This window comes from Tachypleus tridentatus, chromosome 2, assembly GCF_004210375.1.
Source record: "Tachypleus tridentatus isolate NWPU-2018 chromosome 2, ASM421037v1, whole genome shotgun sequence".
Taxonomy (NCBI): domain Eukaryota; kingdom Metazoa; phylum Arthropoda; class Merostomata; order Xiphosura; family Limulidae; genus Tachypleus; species Tachypleus tridentatus.
In genome coordinates this window covers 103,219,829-103,243,122 of record NC_134826.1, presented here as the reverse complement: position 1 = coordinate 103,243,122, position 23,294 = coordinate 103,219,829, and the positions used below count along the sequence as shown (strand labels likewise).

Sequence of the window (23,294 nt, the reverse complement as noted above, 5' to 3'; positions counted from 1 at the left end):
AATCAGGAGTTCGGTTCCCTTCTGTGGACACAGCAGCTAGTCCGTTATGGCTTTGCTATAAGAAAAACAAACACACAAAATTAATTAGGAATCACATTATCGCTTCAGTGAAATATATCGGGAGTCATTTTATTCCTTGTTTAGCCTTAGTGAAAGCAATCATCAATCACCTTTTCCTTTACCCTGCAGATAAATCTATTTGCAGTTACACTATCCCTTATTAGACCCAAGTGAAAGCTAAAATAATTCACATTATTCCTCATATAGTTTTAACAAAATCAACAAGAAATCACACTATCCCTTATTAAGCCTTAATTAAATGAATAAATAGTCACGTTATCTGGATCATTTTAAGTTTACTAAAATCAACCAAGAGTAAAATTATCCCTTCTTAAGTGTTACTTAAATCCCTCAGCAATTATATTATTCCTTAAGAAGCCTTAGTGAAGTCAACCAGAACTTGGTAAAACAATAGGTATATTTTATATTCATCACATTGTCTTTCATGTTAAATATAATAGAATAATTTGAATAAATTTATTAAATTTGAAATAACAGACATAATTTACTGAAAATGTTTATAAATGCTTTCTTATATGGTTATTAGAATAATCTGATGCGACTATTTAGCTTAGAGTATATTAAAGATTTTTAGTTTTGTTATTATTATATAAAATGTGTTTTAGAACAAGAACACGTAAGTGCATTTCAAATTAAAGTTACTCACTTGTGGTTTAGTATGCTGGAGAGCTTTACGTTTTTCTTTTCTTTTCTGCTCATCTAAAGTTAGTTCATTGCCTTTGTTCTTCAACTTCTGAAACTCTCGCTCATTTTGGGGACGTTTAATTCGTTCCAGCTCCAACTCCATGGCCCCCTTTTTTTTATACACACAAATAGTAAGTTATACATTTTGGTTGTCAATAAAAACTATAACAGAACTCATTTACATTTTTTTTTATATAACTTATAATAACTTTCATGAATGAGCTTGGCAATTTGTTATAGTAAATGTATCATTGTTTTACATTCCTTCGATCTTTTGATTGTTTTATATATAACGCTGCAATCTTTTTTTTTTACATTCAAAATTAGACAATGGGCTATCCGTATTCCGCCTATCTTAGGTATCAAATCCCGATTTTTTGGCATCGTAAACCTGCAAACTTACATTTGAGCCACAGGAGTGCGCGAGTAGATTTAGTATAAACTTTCCGAGTTCAATCGTAATGGGTAAGGCTTAACGACAAGAACTGTCTCAAGTTCTTGAAAACGATTTGCATCAGTTAAACGTGTGGTTCACCAAAGTATATTATTAACGAATTGTGAATCTACTATAGTGATTCATTACTAAGTTAGTTTAATCAGTTCGCTTGTTACTGTTAGCTAATTATTTTATTTTTGTGAATTCTGAATTGTTTTCGTGAATAAATGATACGAGAAAATGTGTGTATGTTTTTCTTATAGCAAAGCCACATTGGGCTATCTGCTGAGCCCACCGGGGGGGAATGAAATCCCTGATTTTCTCGTTGTAAATCTGTATATATACCGCTGTACTAGCGGGGGGCACGAGAAAATGACGCACCCATTAGAGTTTGTTTGTTTTGGAATTTCGCACAAAGCAACTCGAGGGCTATCTGTGCTAGCCGTCCCTAATTTAGCAGTGTAAGACTAGAGGGAAGGCAGCTAGTCATCACCACCCACCGCCAACTCTTGGGCTACTCTTTTACCAACGAATAGTGGGATTGACCGTCACATTATAACGCCCCCACGGCTGGGAGGGCGAGCATGTTTGGCGCGACTCGGGCGCGAACCCGCAACCCTCAGATTACGCCCATTAGAGAATTTACCACATACGCGAAATTGCTTTATTAGCGTCTAATGAAAAGTTAGAGAATATTAGTTAGGCTAAGTTCTAGATTTTGTAGTCAAAGAAATAAAATGTTTTTGTTACAGTTAAGTGGCCAGTTTGTTTGTTTGTAGTTAAGCACAAAGCTACGCATGGGCTATCTGTGTCCTGCCCACCATGGATATCGAAATCCAGTTTTTAGAGGTGTAAGTCCGAAAACATCCCGCTGCTCCATTATAAGATAAGTGGACTAAACTCTACATTCTTCTTGTTACCATATATTTCAAAGTAACACACCAAACGGAAACTACCATAAAACCTGTCTAAGCCAGAAACTGCACAGGGCGGAAACCTGTATAAACTGGAAATATCCAACTTTTGTAGCATTATCTTAAGATTTCTCTTATAAAAGGCTCTCTATATGGCCGAACCTGCGTAACGCGGACAGAAAACTATTGTTCACCGACCTCATCTATCAACAAGTAGGATTAGAACCTGAGTAAGGCGAAGAAAATGTTTTTGATTAAATATTAATTTCTTTAAATATTAATAAATTCTCGTTTAATTAATAATTTCTTTAAATATTAATAAATTCTTGTATAAATAATTATTTCTTTAAATATTAATAAATTCTTATTTAATTCATAATTTCTTTAAATATTAATAAATTCTTATTTAATTCATAATTTCTTAAATATTAATAAATTCTTGTTTAATTAATAATTTCTTTAAATATTAATAAATTTTTATTTAATTAATAATTTCTTTAAAAATTAATAAATTCTCGAACATTTTGTTACAGTAAGTATTGGTTAAATATATTCTGTTCTTTTTTCTGCCGTCATTATTCCGGAGGTCGCTATTCGAAAGAACGATTGACTACTTTTGGTCCCATTTACTGACGGAAAACTTGAGAAACCATGGGTAATAAGTAAAGGTGAAAATCTGCACCGTTTCAAAAATTTAAGGAAGAATAAACTTCCTGTGGAATAGAACACGAATAACACTAAGTAACACAAATTTGTTCCCGGATAGTATGTGTTATTTCTTAATTGCTTATACTGTAAAAGTACAGAAAATGGCCATTATTCCCTTCAAACTTTGCTTTTGTGACCTGAATAATGAAATTTAGAAATTAACCTATTTTCTATGTAAAAAGGGCAAATTTGTACATTTTCATTAACATAAGGTCTGAATAAAACAACATATGAATCAAGATTTAGATGTATTTATACTAAAGTTTTACAAAAATATTTAGAAGTGAGTAGTTTATCGAGATTTGCCACTGTAATGTAATTAAATACCTTTCACGTATCAGCCTCCAAATATAGTCTCCCATCATGTTTTCGTTATACGCTCCTTGGTAGCGGCGTTCAAAGCCCATTATATCTTGGTGGAAGCGTTCGCCTTGCTACTCTTAGTATGCTCCCATGTTCTCCTTGAATTTATCAAGATCAGCGTCAAGGATATGGACATTTAGGGATATCCTGCAGCCCATTTTGCCGTAGTTCTTCACCAGAGCCTCAAGCAGTTCCACATAATTTTCTGCCTTGTGATTGCCCAAAAAAGCCCCGAACCACTACGACAAAGTTACCCCAAGCTTTTTTTCCTTCCTACTGAGCTTCTTGGGAAATTCTGTGCACTCCAGGATCTTCTTTATTTGTAGTCGAACGAAAACACCATCTTTGACCTTTGTCTCAGACAGCTCAAGAAAGAAGTCTCGAAGGTACTTGAAAGCTGCAAACTCCTTATCAAGAGCAGTGACAAATTGTTTCATAAGACCCAATTTTATGTGCAATGGTGGGAACAACACCTTTTGGAGGTCCACACTTGACATTATGCCTCCCCACAGAGAACTCTGTGAATTGTAGCCAGTGCTTCCTGTTATAGTGCACTGAGGTGTCCTGCTATCCCAAAGGCAAAAATAACAGGGAAACTTGGTAAAGCCTCTTTGGAGAGCCATCAGGAATGCCACCATTTTGAGGTCTCCAATAAACTCCCAGCCATACTCATTATACTTCAAGGCTTCTGGCAAGGTCTTGAAGCTGTTGTATTCCTCTTTGAGGTGCACCAATAGATACTTAAATTTTAAAAGATCTAAAATTTGTATAATATAAAATATTACTATTCAAGCAAGCAAACATTGTCCGTCTTACCTTCTAGAGTTTTTTTTGCAGTGCTCGCAGGTAAAATGAAGTGTCCAGGGTTTGTCTTGATCCCCAACAGGCATGCCTAAATATGTGTTGTAGGTTTCACACATTTTAGCAGATGCTATCACAGAGTACTTTTTCGCTCTTATCTTGATAAATTGGCCACATACATAGCAGAATACGTCTGGAGAATGCTTGCACCTTCTTGATGCCATCTCTGATAAAATCAGATAGGTCTATATGTTCATTTAGGCAGCTAAAACTAAACTGTAGTGGTGAGTGGTGAGCCCTTGTATATATATTACTATGGAAAGTTCTAGAAAATTATAAAAGGTTCTTGAAGATTCTCATAAGTTCTACAACATTCTAGAAAGTTTTTGAAAATTTTTGTAAGTTCGAGAAAATTTTCTATCAGCTACTCAGCACTGAATCTACCTGGAATGTTCTGGAAAATGGGTAAATTTAAAAAGTTCATTACCCAGGTCACAAAAGCAAAGTTTGAAGAGAAAAATAAGTCTTTTCCATTTACTTCAGGTATAAGCAATTTGGAAATAACACTTTCTGCCCAGGAACAAGAAAAAGTAAAAATTTTGTTACATAATGTAATAAAGCGTAGATGAGGAGCGCTATATTCGTGGAATTTTTGAACAAATTAAACAAAAGAATGGGACAAGAAAATAGGAATATTCTACTTTTCTTAGATAATGCAACTTGTCACTCAAAAGTTCAGCTTTCAAATATTCGTTTAGTGTTTCTATCTCCATGTGCAACATTAGTTCTACAGCCAATATATAATGAAATTATTGTTGTTTGTTGTTGTTGTTGTTGTTTTGAATTAAGCACAAAGCTACACAATGGGCTATCTGTGCTCTGCCCACCAAGGGTATCGAAACCCGGGTTTTAGCATTGTAAGTCCGCAGACATGCCGTTGAGCCACTGGGGGGGCCTAATGAAATTATACAGTGTATAAAATTGAAATACAGAAAATTGATGTTTCAGCATATTATTGCAAACATGGACGACTACAAGAGAGCATCTGAAATAAATATGAAAGTTGACGTGTTAGATGCAATAGCATTTTTAAGTCATTCAATCAAATGCCAAAAAGATGAATGCGTAAATAAAGTGCTTTCGAAACTGTGGATTTATTCATGATAATGGTGGAGATTGTGGAGAGGTTGGTTGTTATGACGATTCTAGTAAAATCCAAACTCTAATTGAGAAGATTGATGCAGATGATTCTGTGAATGTTGACAAGAATGTTTTAACAGAAACTGATGAAACTGATTTAAAATCTATAATAGAATCGCAAGATGGTAACAATGTGAGAGGTTCAGAAGATGAACAAAATGGAAAAGATAGTGAGGAAATAGAAATTCCTACTTCATCATAAGTGTTAAGTTATATTAACGCTATCAAATTGTAAGCAAAAATGGGGAAAAACGAACTTCATGAAAAGGCCGTAGAATTGGCGTTCTCTTTTAACAGCATGAGAAAACCTATTAAAAAAAAACGAAACAGTTGAAATTGGACATCTTCAAATAAATTTGATTAAGATTTTGTGTACTTATGTATATTTTAAATGTCTATTTCTGTTCTTATTCTAATAAATATATAGCGTAAATACAATAATAACTTTATTCACAAACACCATACTTCCCTTGAGTCAAGCAAGTATAACGTTCCGCTCAAAAATATACATATAATTAAGGAAATACATGTTCACTGTATAAGCCAAAAATTTTACTTGGACCCGTGCGATTCCGCCTTAGAGAGGTTTTACTGTATTATTTATGAACTAACGTAATAGGTATCAAATAATATTTACTGTGAAAGAACGACAAATACCTTTAGTTATTCACGCAGTAACCATTGTGATATAAATGGAAGACATTGAAGATTTTGTTACAGTTTTTAGACTGTATATATTTGTAACTAATCCAAGTTACATGTAAAGAATAATTTTGACTGTAGTGTGTGTTTACGTACTTGTACGTGCGAGAGGGAAGTAGGGGTGGAGGGAGTCACATGCAGCATGTGCAAACAATTTAATTTTTCGCATAAGGAAGAAAATATTCGCATAGCCCAAAATTATCTGACAGCATGGATCTTCTTATGTCTTATATTATTTCCGAAATCACAGCGGCTGTTATCTGTTATCTCTTCTAACTCGCAAAGTTTATTCTTTCAATTTTGTAATAACCTACTGCTGTATAAAGAACACCAATAGAAAGTTATTCGATATTTATGCATCCTTCTACACATCAGCGTCCAAAGGGAGTGGAAAGGGTTTGCACTTGCCTCCCTTTCCTCCTAGAAACTAAGAAACATAATTCTTTCTTTAATCATTCAGCATATGTATATGAATTTTCAAATTTCACATTACTTATTACATTTAATTTTCAATGCTAATGAAAGTCACCAGGTTTTTCAACAGATTTACTTTAGATCTCTAGATATCCACCTTGTAGCTAAATATTGATAAACGTCGCTATCAAGGTGGTTACGTGCTAACTGGGTATAGGAATTGTCACTCGGATCATCGAAAAAAACGACGCGGACTTGCTAGAAACCCCAGTTATCTGGAATTAATCTGTTGAGTCGTGGTGGTAATAACGGCAGCATGACAACAACGCAACGTATAAGTCCTGATACAGCGTGGTCAAGGTCAACATATTGTTAGTGAAGTGGAGAACGAACTTAAGCACGTTTCCATGTAAGTGGTGAATCATTCGGCTTGTGAGTCGAAGAAAGACGCAGCTAACTGCGAGATTTGGTGTAAATTGTATGGCCTGGGATTCAGCCTGTAGAATGAGCGAGTCGCTTTTCTTCCGAACCCGGATTTGGGGTTTCAGGTAGCAATTCTTACTGAGATTCAGAGCCGTGAAAGTATATTCTTTCACGATCAAGTAGCTAGCCTTTCCGTGAGAATACAACCTACTCAGATTCTACCTGCAGTTTTATCGACGATATCTCCAAAGCCTTATCCCTCAATCCCCTAAATGCGGAAGTGTAAACCCCATACCGTTACCGATCGGCTAAAACTAGACTTATACGAAGTGGCGGATTCTTTATTCATCCTCTAACTCCTAAAGGTTTCACTGACCTTTGTGCCCAGTGAAACTCGGACCCTCCTGTTACCTGAAAACTTCCAAGAACTAATACATTGCAACTGTTTTCTATTCTTCAGAGCTTTGGCCAGTCCATCCCACAAGACAAATACTAACCAATCTACAGACCATTCTCAACTACTCGATTCACACAATTCACCCAAAGAGCATCAGTATATCTAAATTGTTATCACGTTTGAGTTCTTTGCAGAAATATTACTATCTTTTTCTACTTCTTTTTTTTTTTTCATTTCAGAGTTGATAAACCGAGATGACTTCCCTTCACAACCTCTAACAAAGAGCCATGAACGATCCTAGTAACACTTCCTGTCTACACTCAGGACACAACAGCCACGAACGTGTCACAGAAAACCATTTGGAGCTTTGTACTGTCAGTTTTGGTTTATATTTCAGTTTACACTACTGAAGAAGCTGCAAATGAAAACGTTGAGTGTCTTAGTTTGATAAAAACAATTTGGTGTTCTAAGGTCGTCTATTTCGAGTATTAACATGTCATCTACATACCAACATACCTACAGAAATTAAATACTTTATTCTGTTACCATTTACAAACCAATGTTCTAAGTGTCGACTAACATCTGATGAACAATGTTGTGGCAACAGTATTTTTATTGCTAAATGATGGCAATCCGAGTTCTGAAGGAAGAGACCCTCATTAGAAGAATGATAGAAAAATAAAAAAAGAACTAAGCTACAAAATTAATATCTAGTTTTTGTCAAAAATTCAGAATTAAACTCTTAATTTTTGTAGTGTTAATAATCAATTTGTGGCTCAACGCAAAGAAATACTATCGACACCAGATTTTAACATTTCAAACTTCTCGATGTAATTTTCTTGGGGGAAGGGGTCTCTATGTATTGGTTAACTACAGAAAATAATTTTGGATTACGTTCGGGGCCCATCGATGCTTTGCCCCGATTGCACGGACGTTAAATATGCCACTGCGGCATTTAAAATTGCAAACGCTATACGAGAATTGTCAAAAACAAACAACTAATGAAAAACTATGCGGAAATCGGTAAAAATCTTGAAACATGCTTGTCCTTCCCTCTCTGAAAAATGTTTAACATCCATCACTCAGAGGTGTTGGCTTGTTTACAGTAATTTTTTGTATAATCGAAAACTGCCCGTCTGTGTACGTAGACTGTTTTCTTTACAAGTTCAATTCTAAAAATAATGTAAAAAACTAAAATAGAGTACATATTTACTTTTTTGTAGAATTTTGGATTTGAATTTAACTGAATCAATTATTTCTTTCTACAAACTGAAGTCAATAACTATTTAATAATGAAAGACGGAGAACATTATCTAACATCGCTCGTTATACAGTTTTTGCTTTCTGAACGGGTATAATAATCTGCTAGAACTAAATATTCAACACAAAAATGTTTTATACAAGACATTCGCATCGTATGGGTATGCTTAACACCTACAAGACATCGTATGGGTATGCTTAACACCAATTATTGGATTTTTTTTCCAAGAGAATGTTAATGATTTTAAGACCTACATATTAATGATAACAAACTAACAGATAAAAATTAACGTTATTTTCTCTTTTCAAAGAGATCAGTTTCAAAACGAGTCATCTAAAACAATATAAAGTTTGGAATCAATGAGGACTATCAGCTGGTGATTATACAGGACGGTCGCGGAAATTTGACTATGAACCTGTGCAAGGAGGGGAAAATCCGTTTTTGGTTGATTAATCATGCCAGATCTGTTCGTGCTTGTTGTGACATCTCTGCGAGACCAGAAAATCTGTAAATAAGGTTGATATGCATTATTATCATCCTCTTCTATCGCCATAGAAAATGTGAATGACCGTAATAACTTAAAAATGACTTTATAACGATACGTGAGCAGATTGAGACAAAAAGTAAAAGTCAGAAAAAATTTATACTTTAGCTCCAGTAAGTAATTTGTGGTGATTAGCCTAGTTCTTCAATTTGGACTGTATTAACAGTGAACAAATATTGATCTTCTTAGATTTTTGACTCACTTCTCTAAAGGTGTCAAATTTCCTAAATGTTTAAATATATTTATTGTTAAATAAAACTGCCCAATGGGTATCTGTACTTTTTTCACCGCAGATAACAAAGCTCGACCTTTAGCGATATAAGTTCTCACAATTACCGCTGGGCCACAGGTGAGTCATTTTACTAAATACCTAGTTGACTGCAATTCAACTTAAACATATGAACCACATCATTTGCCAAGCTAATTAGTTAGCTTCTGATTAATATGGCCGTGTATGACTTAGTGCTTAGCGTGCAGGACTGTGAATACGAGGGTCCACGGTTAGCGTGCCACTTCCCGGAAAAAAAAAAAAGACAAAAACGCTCTGAACTTTGAAAATGAGGGTGCGTTATGTAAGAAAGGCCCAGCACGGCCAGGTGGTCTAAGGTGTTCGACCCGTAATGTGAGGGTCGCGAGTTCAAATCCCCGTCACACAAACATGCTCGCCCTTTCAGTCATGAGGGTGTTGATATGTGAAGGTCAATCCTACTATACGTCGGTGAAAGAGTAGCCCAAGAGTTGGTGGTGGGTGGTGATGACCAGCTGTCTTACACTACTAAATTAGGGATGACTAGCGTAGATAGCCCTCGTGTAGCTTTGCGCGAAATTCCAAAACAAGTAGTTATGTGAGAGAAAACAAAATTCGATTATACGATTAGAGCAATAGATGGAATTGTAGGTGGACGCTAGGCTATAGATGTGATGGCTTGTTAATCATATTATAATTAGGAACAGCTGGCGCAGATATCATTCGTGTAGCTCTTTCCAAAATCCAACAGAAGAAATATCCAAATCTAAAAAGTTCAATTTAAATTGTTATAAATCTGACGGTAAAGGGAACAAGATATGTAGATTAAAGATGATAGCAGTCTGGGTTCTGAAAAATGTTTCCAGAAACCTCAAAGGTTAACATAACGGATAGAATTTGAAACTTCGTTACTTTCACTTATAGAAGTGGCATGTTTACAATCATATTTAAATTTACCAAATAGTCAGTCGTCAGCAGCTTAACCCTAATAACACATTTCGGTGACCTTACAACAAGTTAATGTAATGAGCTAAAAGTTAAAGGGCTTCAGTCTATGTCGGTTTACTTACATGCTTCTCTAGCCCTGTAATCTGAACACACTTCTTAAGTTACATGTTCTTGTCATGCTGCTCTTCCTTAGTTGTTATAGTGAAAGAAACCACGATTTTAGCAAAAAACAATATTATTAACTGTGTTTTTGTGTTTGTTTTCAAGTTATGTAAGGTTGTCTAGTATAAGTTTAAGATTTACCTTCAAGAACAAATACAGATTTTGATACTTATTTCATTGAACACTGTCTTTCTCTATGTATCGTATCCAAAAAAGACGATTGTGGCCACGGTCTTCCACTGATCTCTTCTCCTTTGGGCACAAAAATTTCCAATGTCAATACATTCATTCATTTAGTTAAAACTCTTAATACAAGTCAATCTCTGTCTTCCACGGTATCTCCTTCCTTCAATCTTTCCAGTTATGATTAGACCTCCAGTTTCTTCTTTTTTCATATCATATATGAGAAATTCTGTCTTTTTGTAATATTAATCAGCATCTTCTTTCTTCAACCTGATCTTGATAAAATATCTTCCTTTGAGGTGTGACTTGTCCAACATACCTTCAAGATGCACCTTAAGAACCACAATTCAACTGATTCTGTTCTATTTTCCATACTGAGTGATACTGTCCAACACTCTGATGCATACGTGAGAGCTATAACATAGCAATCCAAAACTCTTAACTTCATCCCCATAGAAATTTCACCACTTGTCATTATCTCTTTCATTTTAAAAATGCATCTTTTGCTACCGTTTTACTGCATGATCACATTTACCGTATGATGTTATCCAGCTTTCCAAATAATTTAATTTATTAACCTGCCTTATGTGTTTCTTATCTACTTTGATCTTCTTTGTAATTACCATGTATTCTGTTTTCCTGCAGTTCTTACTTAAAACTCGTCTTTCCACTTTCATTAACAACTTTTTCTAAAATTGTTTTGAAGCTTCTATTCAGAATCAGCTATTTAAACTGTGTCATTCGCATAACACAAATTGTTTCAATTCTATCAACTAATGATTCACTCTGGTAAATCCTCAATCTCCCTCAATCATTGTAAAAATGCAAAAGTTAGGTGAAAAGACACAGCCTTGGCTCCTGCCTCTCATAATTTGGGTGAAACTACTCATTACATTTTCCATCTTTTGAAGTTTGGTTTCTATAGAAGTTTCTTACAATTCTCAAGTTTTTATTATCAATGTTTCGTTCTAGCTTTTTCATTAGTTCTGCATGTTAGACTCTAAGGCTTTGGTATATCAATAAAACACAATAAAATGTCAGTTTCCATTTCTGTTTCCTTCTGTGAAATGATTCAGACCACAAAGGTAGCATTTCTTGTTCGTTTGTGTTGTTTGTTTTGTTTTTTTTATTAAGCACAAAGCTACACAAAGAGCTAACTGTACTCTGTCCCCAACAAGTATCAAAACCCGGTTTCTAGCGGTATCCGTCCGTAGACATACCATTATGCTACTGGGGGGATAGGATTTCTTGTTCCACAATCTTTGATACAAATCACTATAAATGTCTCCGATTATATTCTACTTCTAGTTCTCATCATTAACATCTTTAATAGAATCTGTTACATAACTCATTAAACTGATGGTTCGATGTCTTTTGAATGTGATAAAAATCGGGTTAGAGATATCATCAGTTATTTCGCCACTTTCATAAATCCTACTGTTAATAATTGTTAAGTTTTTTCTACCTAATTCTTCCAAACCTTTTATTTCATGTGGTCCTGCAGCTTTATTAATTTTCATTCTGTTGATAACTGTGCATACTTCTGACTCAATAATTTTCAATTAATCCTTTTTTTTTTCTTTAATAGATAGCTCTTTTTCACGACTGTCGTGGAGTAATTCTTCATGTTTTAATACTTTAAATATATCACCATTGGTAGCATTTATATATCCATTAGCAATGCATCATCCTTTAATTGTGATGTCTTTGATATTCCTATATCAATATATTCCTATATTGATGTTACATCGTCATTTTGTTTTTCTATTACTACTAATTTTTTTCATTAAGCCATCTTTCCTTTTTTCATTATACAAGTTTCTTATAATTTTCTTTACATCTTCCATGAGCTAAAGGATTTCCTCCGTCATCCGTTTTCAGTTCTTTGGTCTTAATTTTAACAGAATAACCTCCATGGCTGTTCCAATTAATGTTTATTTTAAAGTTCACAATTTTGAAACATTTCATTCATTTTCAAATTCTTGAAAACAGTTTTTAACTGCAACTGTATAACTTTCTCTAAGAGATCTTTTTTTACGTTAGAATTGTAAAATTGAGTTCCTTTGTTGCTTTTGGCTTCTTAAGTTGGTGAAGACTACTGGGACATGGTCGTCTCCACAGTCAGTCCCTGGGTAAGTTTTTGATTGTTGGACAGCACTCCTGAATCTTCTCTTGATGATAATGTAATTACCTTGGTCTCTAAACTATCTCCAGAAATTTTTTTTTATCTATACCTTTAAATGTAGTACTCGAATGATGCGTTTATAGTGACGTGATCATTTACAACAACCCAATTCATCAGTTTCTTTTGTCTTTCATTTTTTTCTCCAAGTTCATGCAGTCCAACAATATTACCCATTCACTCACAACTTCGGCAATTATACTGAGCACTTCTTGAGGTTTCCACTGCTTTTTTCACTTTTATTAAAGTCTTTATATAATTTATCACTGTCTTCTTCATTTTCGACAATCAGTGCATAGACTTGTAGTATTACAGTTCTGGAATCTTTAGATTGTATTTTCACAATCACCACTCTATCAAATATTACCCAAGATATGTGCAAACACTTTAAGATTTATTCGTCCAAAATCAACTAAATTTCCTTTTCGTAAATCTGACCTCTTCTATAAATGATTTTCATATCTTCTGAAACAATAGTTTAATCATCTTTCTAATACGTTTACCAAAAACCTAGAAAACTGATCATTAATCTCTTCATCTCAAGCTTGACATTAAACAGTTTTATAATTAGGTGTAAAGTCTTCACATCCCATATGACTGCTCTATTTTGAATGCAAACAGTAGCATGCCAACAGTCGGGGGGTCAACTATCGCACATGACTTTCTTTACTAGGTGAGGTGTCATTCTTACTTCTATTAGAAACACCCTCCGCGCCATTGGCTTTTCCTTAATTTGTGAAAAATTATAGATTATACTTGGCATATTACTGCAGTAGGTTACCATTTCTTACTGCTTATTGCAGTGGTAAACAACCTGAGCAGGTTTCCTCTATTGTTGCACCAGACGACCCAACGTCCTGTACCCCAAATGACTTCCACTGCAACACTGGTAAAAAAGGCTAATGTGTTCTATGCCTTGCCGCCTAAGGTTACCAACAGACTATAGTCGCTAGAGAGTACTTGTTTCACTGTTACCCTGTCACTTGGCTATCCTACTGCTGGATAGTGTTTGACGTTATACTTAGGACAATAAAACATTGTACCTATCAGATAATGAAGTTTAGTATTGATTCCATGGACGCTGTATGGAGAAGATATATAAAGTGGAGCAAATGAAGGACAAGCGGTCTAATTAGACTAATAATAATACGAAAAAAGAATATGAATAAATGTTTGTTGTGCTTATTTAACTATCATTACCGCTCAATAATACACAGCGGCACGACAAAAATATGGTGCATGACGCATTTAATTTTTTCTGGTGTCTAAGTTATTTCTGGAAACTGGGAAAGTCACATGACTTAAAGTTACAGAAGAATACAATTAACATGTAAAAATTCCCCTAACGCATAACAATAATGGAGTTAGTTTTCAATATCTGTCCACTTAATTAGAAATCTTCAAGGTTTACCTTTGCTCTGCATATTACTTTTATCTCTCTCATCTTTGAAAAACACTGGGACAAAATGGCTTATAAGCTGCAGTTTACTTGATCTTTAGTGGCATCTCATCCTCTGATTTACTGTTCTCACCAAGTTTGAATCGGTAGTGATTTCGCTGTATTCGCAACTGTTTTTCTTTTAACATAATAAAAACACTAACTTAACCTAACCGAATTACTTATAAACGAAAAAAACAAGAATGTGATTAGTTTTCGAGGAATTTATTCTGCTGTTTATCTGTTCTATATAGTCATCCACGAATCTTATCTAAACCAGAGTTTTTCAACCACGGGTCCGTCAAAACTACATAACTGGCCCAAGACTTTCAGAAAAACAAACAAACTGGCAGTATACTCCTATGTAAATTTTCAAGGTTTTTTGTTAGACCTGCTTCTTAGTGATCAGCTACACTTATGGGAGTCAGTGAGACGGTTACTGGTATCAAAAGATTTGGTTCGGCATGGCCAGGTGGGTTAAGGCATTCGACTCGTAATCTGAGGGTCGTGGGTTCGAATCCTCGTCGCACCAAACATGCTTGTCCTTTCAGCCGTGGGGGCGTTATATAGTGACGGTCAATCCCATTATTCGTTGGTAAAAGAATGGCCCAAGAGTTGGCGGTGGGTGATGATGACTAGCTGCCTTCTCTCTAATCTTACACTGCAAAATCAGGGACGGCTAGAGCAAATAGCCCTTGAGTAGCTTTGTGTGAAATTCAAAGCAAACAAATAAAAAGATTTGGAAACGCTGGTCTAAGACATTACTTGACGCGCGTGTGTGTTCACATACAATTAGCGAAATCCTGAACCGATTTTCAGCAATCCTTAGGACTTCCGAGGGAGTGACGTAGGATGTTCGGCTTCGAATTTATCCTATACATCTTCTCCGAGGTTGAACATGTACATGAGTTAGTTTCCAGTAAAAAATGCTTATAGGACTGAAAGCTGAGTTATGATATATTTCTTATCAACCTAATTTAACTTCGCGTTTCTTTAGATACAAAACTATATACATATACCCTCATTGAAAACAACGTCACACATTAAGAGTTGAATGTCATACGCTATGACTCAAGTTTTAAAAAATGGCAACAAGAAGTATAAATAAAAATTCAACGTCAGTATGGACACATCATACCATTCAACGTCAGTATGGACACATCATACCAGGAAAAAAATGCTTTACTTTTAAATTATTTTTTTATGATCCCGTAACAAGAATAAAACAGGGCTGTAAGAAACTGCTAACACAGACGTAAAAAATGACGTGGGAGCGTTTGTGTGCGTGAGAGAGAGGGGGTGAATGGTGAATCACGGCGAACAGGGGTAGTGTAGTTATTGAAACTAGGGTGTCTTAAGAGCAAAATGTTTAACAGTTATTCAAAATTAAGTGATAGTTTTCGGATATTCTGAAGCAGTGAGGATAAAAACACATGAAAATAATGGAGAAACAACTGAAATTAATGTGAAAACAAACATTTTAATGATCATATTAAATGACCTTCTATTTTTGCATCAAAGTTTTACTTCATTATTTTTTACCACCTCCACTTAACAAATTTATTTTAGTTTATTTGTAAGTTTATAATAAATCATTATTTTGAATCAAAAACTCAATTACAATTAAGAAGAACACAATCCTATAGAGATTTACCAGAAGATGGCTAAGTGATATGCGTATACATATGTAACTGTACCTAATTTTGAACTGACAAACTAGATGGAAGGCAGTTAGTCAAGAGCATCTATAATCAACACCATAATTATTTACTCTTGTCAAAACGAACAGTGAGAGTTCACCGTCATTCTTAAAGTGCACCCACGACTCCAAAGTGCGGAACGCATTTTTGCAGCAATGAGACGCGAACCATGAACCCCCACTTGAAATCACAATCAGATCACAATACCCTTTATTTATCCCACCTCATCCGTGTTCGAAATGGAAATTCTGTAATTAAATGACCTGATTTCCATATTGTAACGGATTAACTGTTGTATATTTATTTTAATAGTTACGTTTGTTTCACTTTAATGCATGTGATGTATATTGTTAAATGTGTATTGCAAAAGAACCCCCGTTCTCTAAATTTGTAGAAGATTCTCGAGTGTAAAAAATCAACAATACGTGTTTTATGAAAGCACTAGCGTATATTCACATATTGGTACCAAGTGAATTTTGCTCAATGCGTACAAAAGCTAATTGCAAGACGCGGAGAGACAATAATATAATATTGTTAGTCAGTTACAGTCTCATAGTTTTGGATATTCTTAAGCAGTGAGGACAAAATAAATATAGTTTGTAAAACTGTTGTAAATCCTTAACAGTAATAACCAACCGTTATTATAAATTGTATTGTAGTTTATGTATTAAAATATATTTATGTTAAAAAAGAAAATTGTGTGTATCAATCTCGTTGGCAAGCACGATAAGTTTGATAGACAATAACGTTCAATTAACTTCTAAATTAAAATTTCCGGTCATTTGAAATCGTAATAAGTAACATAATACATCAGACACTCGCCCGACCCGTTGAAAATTAGTAATAACACATTTTTGAAACGATGTGTGCCAACATTATATAGGCCCGGCATGGCCAAGCGTGTTAAGGCGTGCGACTCCTAATCCGAGGGTCGCGGGTTCGCATCCCCGTCGCGCCAAACATGCTCGCCCTTTCAGCCGTGGGGGCGATATAAAGTTACGGTCAATCCCACTATTCGTTGGTAAAAAGAGTAGCCCAAGAGTTGGCGGTGGGTGGTGATGACTAGTTGCCTTCCCTCTAGTCTTACACTGCGAAATTAGGGACGGCTAGCACAGATAGCCCTCGAGTAGCTTTTTGCGAAATTAAAAAACAAACAAACACTTGCCCGAGATAAATTATAAAAAGTCATATTATGTCCTGATTTTGTAGACAATTCACTCATTCTTTTTATTTTATTACATTTCTAAGCTGTTTAATTCGTTACTAAATTCATAAAGTTAGAAATAATACATCGCACACTAGGTGGACATTGATGTTTGTTTGTTTGTTTGTTTGTTTGTTTTGTTTTTAGATTTTCGCACAAAGCTACTCGAGGGCTATCTGTGCTAGCCGTCCCTAATTTAGCAGTGTAAGACTAGATTTGTTTAAAAACGGAAGGCAGCTAGTCATCACCACCCACCGCCAACTCTTGGGCTACTCTTTTACCAACGCATAGTGGGATTGATCGTTACATTATATCGCCCCCACGGCTGAAAGGGCGAGCATGTTTGGCGCAACAGGGATGCTAGAACAACGCTACTCTTTTACCAACGAATAGTGGGATTGACCGACCCTCGGATTACGAGTCGCACGCCTTAACACGCTTGCGTTACACAAAACGAAAAAGTATTATATGTGAGAAGAGTCAGGAAAAGTTGTTTTTTGGTTTGTTTGTTTTTTTACAAACTTGAGATTATCTTTGAAACCCTATGCACACACACACGTGCACATTGAGAACGTATTTAAGATGTGCATGAAGCAGTAAAATCTTTACCGTTACACTAGGTTCAGACTTTTCGCGCAAAACAACACGAGATCTAAATATATATACATCACTGTCACTAATTTTGTACTGATAAACGTGCACGAATCAACAACATAAACGTATGTTATACATCACCTACATAACGTGAGAGAAAGGGATGGGGAGAACGATTACTTTTGGTTCTAAATTTTAACCACTGATCGAGTTATTAAAGACAAAAACCCTAAAAAGAGTTCCTTGACCGTGTATCTTTATTTTTATTTAGACAACAAAGAATAATTTGTATTCTGTCAAAATACGTCTGCATTTCTACTTCCTTTCGTTCTTTCAACTGTTGTTAGATGTGGTTATTTGAGGCTAGGGTTAGTGTCGTTAAAAGATAAATAACTAAAATCCTACAAATCTTAAATTATTCTCAAGACGGCTGGTATGGGTATTAAAAATTTAATTAAAATAAAGTACAGAACAACGTTTCGACCTTCTTAGGTCATCTTCAGGTTAATCTGAGAATACAGTTTTCTCAGTCTGCATTGTTTTCCTCCAAGTGGGTTTCTCGTCATCACAAAATCTCAAATTAATTATGCGACCTACTGTAGGTAGTATGTAATAGTATAAAATGTTTTAATTTTAAAATATTATAGACAAAATAGAATGTGCATCCAGCACATCTTTATATATGCAACATTTTGATAGAAAAGTAAAATCTGTCATTTTTAAGAGTCTATGAAAGTTAATCAATACTATTCTTTTCTTGCAAGAATAAACTAGTTACGCAGTAAATAATTTACTCTACGTTTTGTGAATGCAACAAATCGTAAACCACGCACTTTGAAACAATTAAAATACTGCACACCAAGTGTACTGATTGTTTCAAAGTGCCTTTTAAACATTACAGATCATTTCAGTAAAGAATATATAGTTGTTATGAAGTCTTTTTACATCAGCAAATGATTTAGGTACACTGTCTTTCAATGCCAATTCAACTCTATAGGATGGGCATTGAATTCCCAGAAGCGAAAGATGACTGTCATTTTTCAATATTTTTTTACAATTCATTGTAAACTAGTATTAACAAAGTCTCCGTCAGCTACACCTGAAACTAACTGGTAAATGTATTTTTCTTCTGGAAACGAAACCTTTCCATCACCTCTGAATACATCATCAATGCTCCACATTTGATTAACTGCATCCGCATCCCAAAAACTATCAATGTCCCGTAAGGCAATTGAAATAAACGAGTATATCTTGGTTGACTGTTCTATTGAAGATAATTTCTTTTTCAGAGTCAATTTTTCTTGCCTGGCTTCCTTCACTAAGCACAACAAAATCTAGTGCTGACATAAAACCATTGATACATTTTCACGAATTGCCTCTGCAGTTAAGTTCATAAAATGTCTTTCGCTCTACTGACATTATCTACATTTGAAATCAGTTGTACCATACTTTCTTTTTGCACTTTCTGTATTCCTCCTTGGATTGTGCATGCAGAGCTACATTTATACGAGGTTAAAAAGGTATACTGGAAGCAAAAGAACCACCACTGGCAATACCTCAGGTGCCAAGAAAAATGTTCTCATCATCTTCAAGCATTGTTTAAAGCCTTAAAAGCAAAAATGTACAAATGTACAAAATTTTAAAAACATACATTGTAATAAATGACATCTGTCAAACGAAAAGTCTTGCAGTGACATATCATAATTTTAATTAATTAATACTTGATATACTCAAAGATTGATGTTTTACGCAAGTACTTTTTACAATAATATTAACATAACATAATGTTTTGAAACAACATAGGCCTATTGGTCCATAATGGCTGCCCCATTCTCTAAACTAAAACTATTAATTAGTAAAGAAAAAATTTCGAATCAGCCCTTATTATTCATATACTTATCAAGATTTCTTTTAAACTCACTTAAAGTTACGGTCTCCACAACATTCGAAGGCAATCTATTCAAAAGGCCAACCCCTTTAGAAAAACAAAACTGTTTTAGGTGCAGATGACTCTACCTTACCAACATCTACATTTGTGTTCTCTAGTCTTACTATTCTCACAGTTAAATATTAAAAAAGATGATGCATCAACAGTATTAATTCCCTTTACAATATCAAACACCTCAATCAGATGAACTCTAACTCTTCTTTCTTTCTCATGAGTAAACAATTTGGGAGAGTTTAACATCTCATATGACAATCCCTCCATCCCAGGTGCCATTCTAGTAATCCTTCTCAGAACCCTTTCCAACAACTCAATGTCCTTCCTAAAGTAAGAAGCCTAAGACAGGACATAATACTCCAAATGTGTCCTAACCAGTTTTTCAAACAAACCTCTATAGCAATCTATGTCTCAAATTAATGGAACCAAATAGTCAATAGCTGCAGTAAATTATCACGAATCGTATCAGCTACCTATTAGTTATGAATATCATTTGTTACCAATTGTCTGTAATGTTAAAATAATAAACAGACATAAGAATGAAACAGGTATAAAATTAAAAACATTTTAATGAAGGTCAGTCCTACGACCACTAAAAAAGTTGATTCTACATATTTCGACGTTGCTATGTCATCTTCAGGAGAAAGTTACAAGACATAATTGTGTCTTATTTGTACTTTTTTGTTAAATAATGGTAGTTAAAAGAAGAATTACAAACGAATCATTTTGAGTGGATTTCTTTCCTTTTAAGTCTAACATGCATGCTTTTTCAGGGAGGATTCAACGGTCAGCTTTGCAGTCCCCTATTTACTTTTGCAGGATGTATAATATTGGTGTTAACAGGGCCTACAGGGCTCCTTTTTTTTAAATGACTAGGCATTTAAAGTTCAATTCGCCCCTGGCCTTTTTTGTCTATTTTTATGTATGTTTAGCATTAGCAAGCAATAGTAAAAGTTTTAAAATGTTGTCTGAGGTGAATCTTTTCTGTTTAAGGAGTATTTTTCCCCAAAGATCCTATTAGTATTAGGGTTTTGTACAGTTCCACTTCATGATAGCCTACTTGCTTTATTATCCTTGTTTCTCTTTCACAGATATGGAATTTCCACTCCTCAAACGTAACCAAACGTATCTGTGATAGTAAAAACATACCTATTATCATTCGAAGAACTTGTCTCAGGCCTAAAATTAACAGCCAAAAACAGTACGCAAAAACACGAAAAAGATTACACATATTTGCTGATTTTATTTATTGAAGTTATTAATTAGGCTTAAGAATTTTTCTTTTACATGTTATATAAACTACAATTTCCAGTTAAAATAATAAAATAAGATTATAACATTAATAATTTACATTCGTTGTGTATTTCACACAGATATAATTAAAAAAGGTTATTACTCCCATTTATTTTCAATTTATTAAAAATAGCGTGACTAACGCTATAAACTATGACACACGCTGTAACAATTTATGCTTGATTAATAGTATGTAAGTATCTATCACAGATTCGATTCAGACTGTAGACACCACGTTTGTTTTTGAATTTTGCGCAAAGCTACACGAGAGCTATCTGCGCTAGCCATCCTCAATTTTACTATGCAAGTCTAAAGGGAAGGCAGCTAGTCATCACCACTCACCGCCGACTCTTGTGCTACTCTTTTACCAACGCATAGTTGGATTGACCTTAACATTATAACGCCCTCACGGCTGAAAGGGGAAGCATGCTTGGTGTGACGAGGATTCGAACCCGCGACCCTCGGATTACGAATCGAACGCCTTAACCCACTTGGCTAGTCTGATGTAGCTTTACTCTAAAGAAAATCCAACACATCCTGATAGGTACTAACATATTAGTAATTTCTACATTCGTTACAGTATTAAAAGCGAAAACACCGATTTTATGACATCCAAATGAAACTATAAAACAGTTAAAAATAAAGTTTATTTTAAACGTTAACATCGAAAAATAAACCCTACTTATATAACTGAATTGGGTTGTCTTTGATATGTAAATATAGAAATAATATCACCTTTGAATCGATACAATTGTCTGAAGTCGGTGCTGCATAATAACAATACTGCAGGGGCATTTTTTTTAGCTTTAACAAAAATGTAATGAAACAGAAAAAAAAAAGTTTTGTTAATATTCTGTTAATTCTGTATGTACTCTAGTGTATTATATGATACTTTGAATTTGTAATTATTATTCTTTTAACTAAAACAATTGGCCATAGCATTTCGTAATTAATTATAATTCACAGTTAACTGAGGTGCATCATAATTGAATAATGCATACCATCAGCGTTTTTACTGTGAGAAGACTCTGGAGTCTTCCGTTATTCTGGTTAGATGGTCAGTATATTTGTTACAACTAACTTAAGAGTTTGATGCAAGAGATGAAGGAAGAATGTTGTTGCAGATTAAACTACCACGAAATTAACTACAGATATATATATTTAATGTATATACTATTGTCGATGCAGCGTTTCGGGCAACGCTCTTCTTCAGGTATCACTAACTGAGCAGTAAATTCGTAAAAGGAAAATATTTTAAATCGAAGGTCGTGTGATAATGCAACAAATAAACGAACGTGTGTAACAATGCACACTTGAAACGGTAGGAAGGTGTGTATATATAAAAATATATATACATACACACACACCTTCTAATTTTATCTTATTCTTGGATATTATCATTAGACATTCCTTTAGGAAGCGTCGTGTCATTTGAATGACCTACTATCATACAAACCGCTTCTGGACAACCCTCTACCGAAATATTATGAAGCCATCACCAACACTGTCAACGAACTCATTGATGCTGAAAAACAACCTACGTCTGCTAGAAATTTAATATTACTTATTTCTGACTCTAGAACTGTTTTCTATTTAGTGCCTAAAATTCATAAACCTAACAACCTTGCTAAACCCATTGTATCTACCTATAATGCTCCAACTGAACTTATCTCCAGCTATTTAAATTCCGTAATGGCTCCCCTACTCCATTTATTCCCCACTTATATAAAAGACACTTATCACGTCCTTAGACTTTTCAACACTGTTACTTTTAACCCTGAACTAGACTCAGTTCTTTTATCAAATCATTATACACCCTAATACCGCAACAGGAGAGTTTAATACCTTAATACACTTTTTTGACAAGCTTCCTTAACATCAGCCCTCCACTAATATGTCGGTCCGTTTAGCAGAACTAATTTTTAATTACAACGGATTTTGTTTTAACAATGAATTATATGAGCAGGTCAACGGCATAGATATGGGAACTAAAATAGGTTCCAATTTTGTAAACCTTTTTGTTGGATATATCGAAGAACAGATGCTAACACAATATGATGGTCCCTTACCACTACTTTACAAGAGATATATCGATAATGTTGTTGGGATATTCACGGGCACCTTTCCTGAGCTAGAAACGTTTATTTATTACAAAAACAACTTCCATCCTTTACTGTCTTACACGCATGACATTTCCAATTCATCACTACCATTCTTGAATATTATTTTTCCTATATCTTCTGATAAAATAACAACCAGTGTTCATTATAAATCTACATATACCCACATGTATTTGCACTTTAATTTTAACCATCCCATACATATAAAAAAAGAAAATCTCAAAACCCCAGTTCATTATGCTACGGAAAGTGTGTAGTGAGCCCGGTGATTTCAATGCCCGATCAACAGACTTGGAGTCATTTTTCATTAATTGTAACTACCCCAAAAACATTCTGAAAAAGCTCGCAATTCT

The 23,294-nt window shown here is 34.6% G+C and overlaps 1 protein-coding gene across 23 annotated transcripts in view; it reads right to left on the bottom strand.

Moving 5' to 3' along the window:
• Positions 1–23,294, bottom strand: part of LOC143244728 (RIMS-binding protein 2-like) — a 196,704-nt gene that overhangs the window by 154,560 nt on the left and 18,850 nt on the right. For all 23 annotated transcript variants that reach the window (XR_013025296.1, XR_013025295.1, XR_013025294.1 and 20 more), the window contains one exon: positions 728–874. Coding sequence is in view for 20 of the 23 variants with exons in the window: in XM_076489897.1 (XP_076346012.1) it covers positions 728–874 (147 nt within the window). In the remaining 3 variants the exon portion in view is untranslated. The remainder of the gene's footprint in view (positions 1–727; positions 875–23,294) is intronic.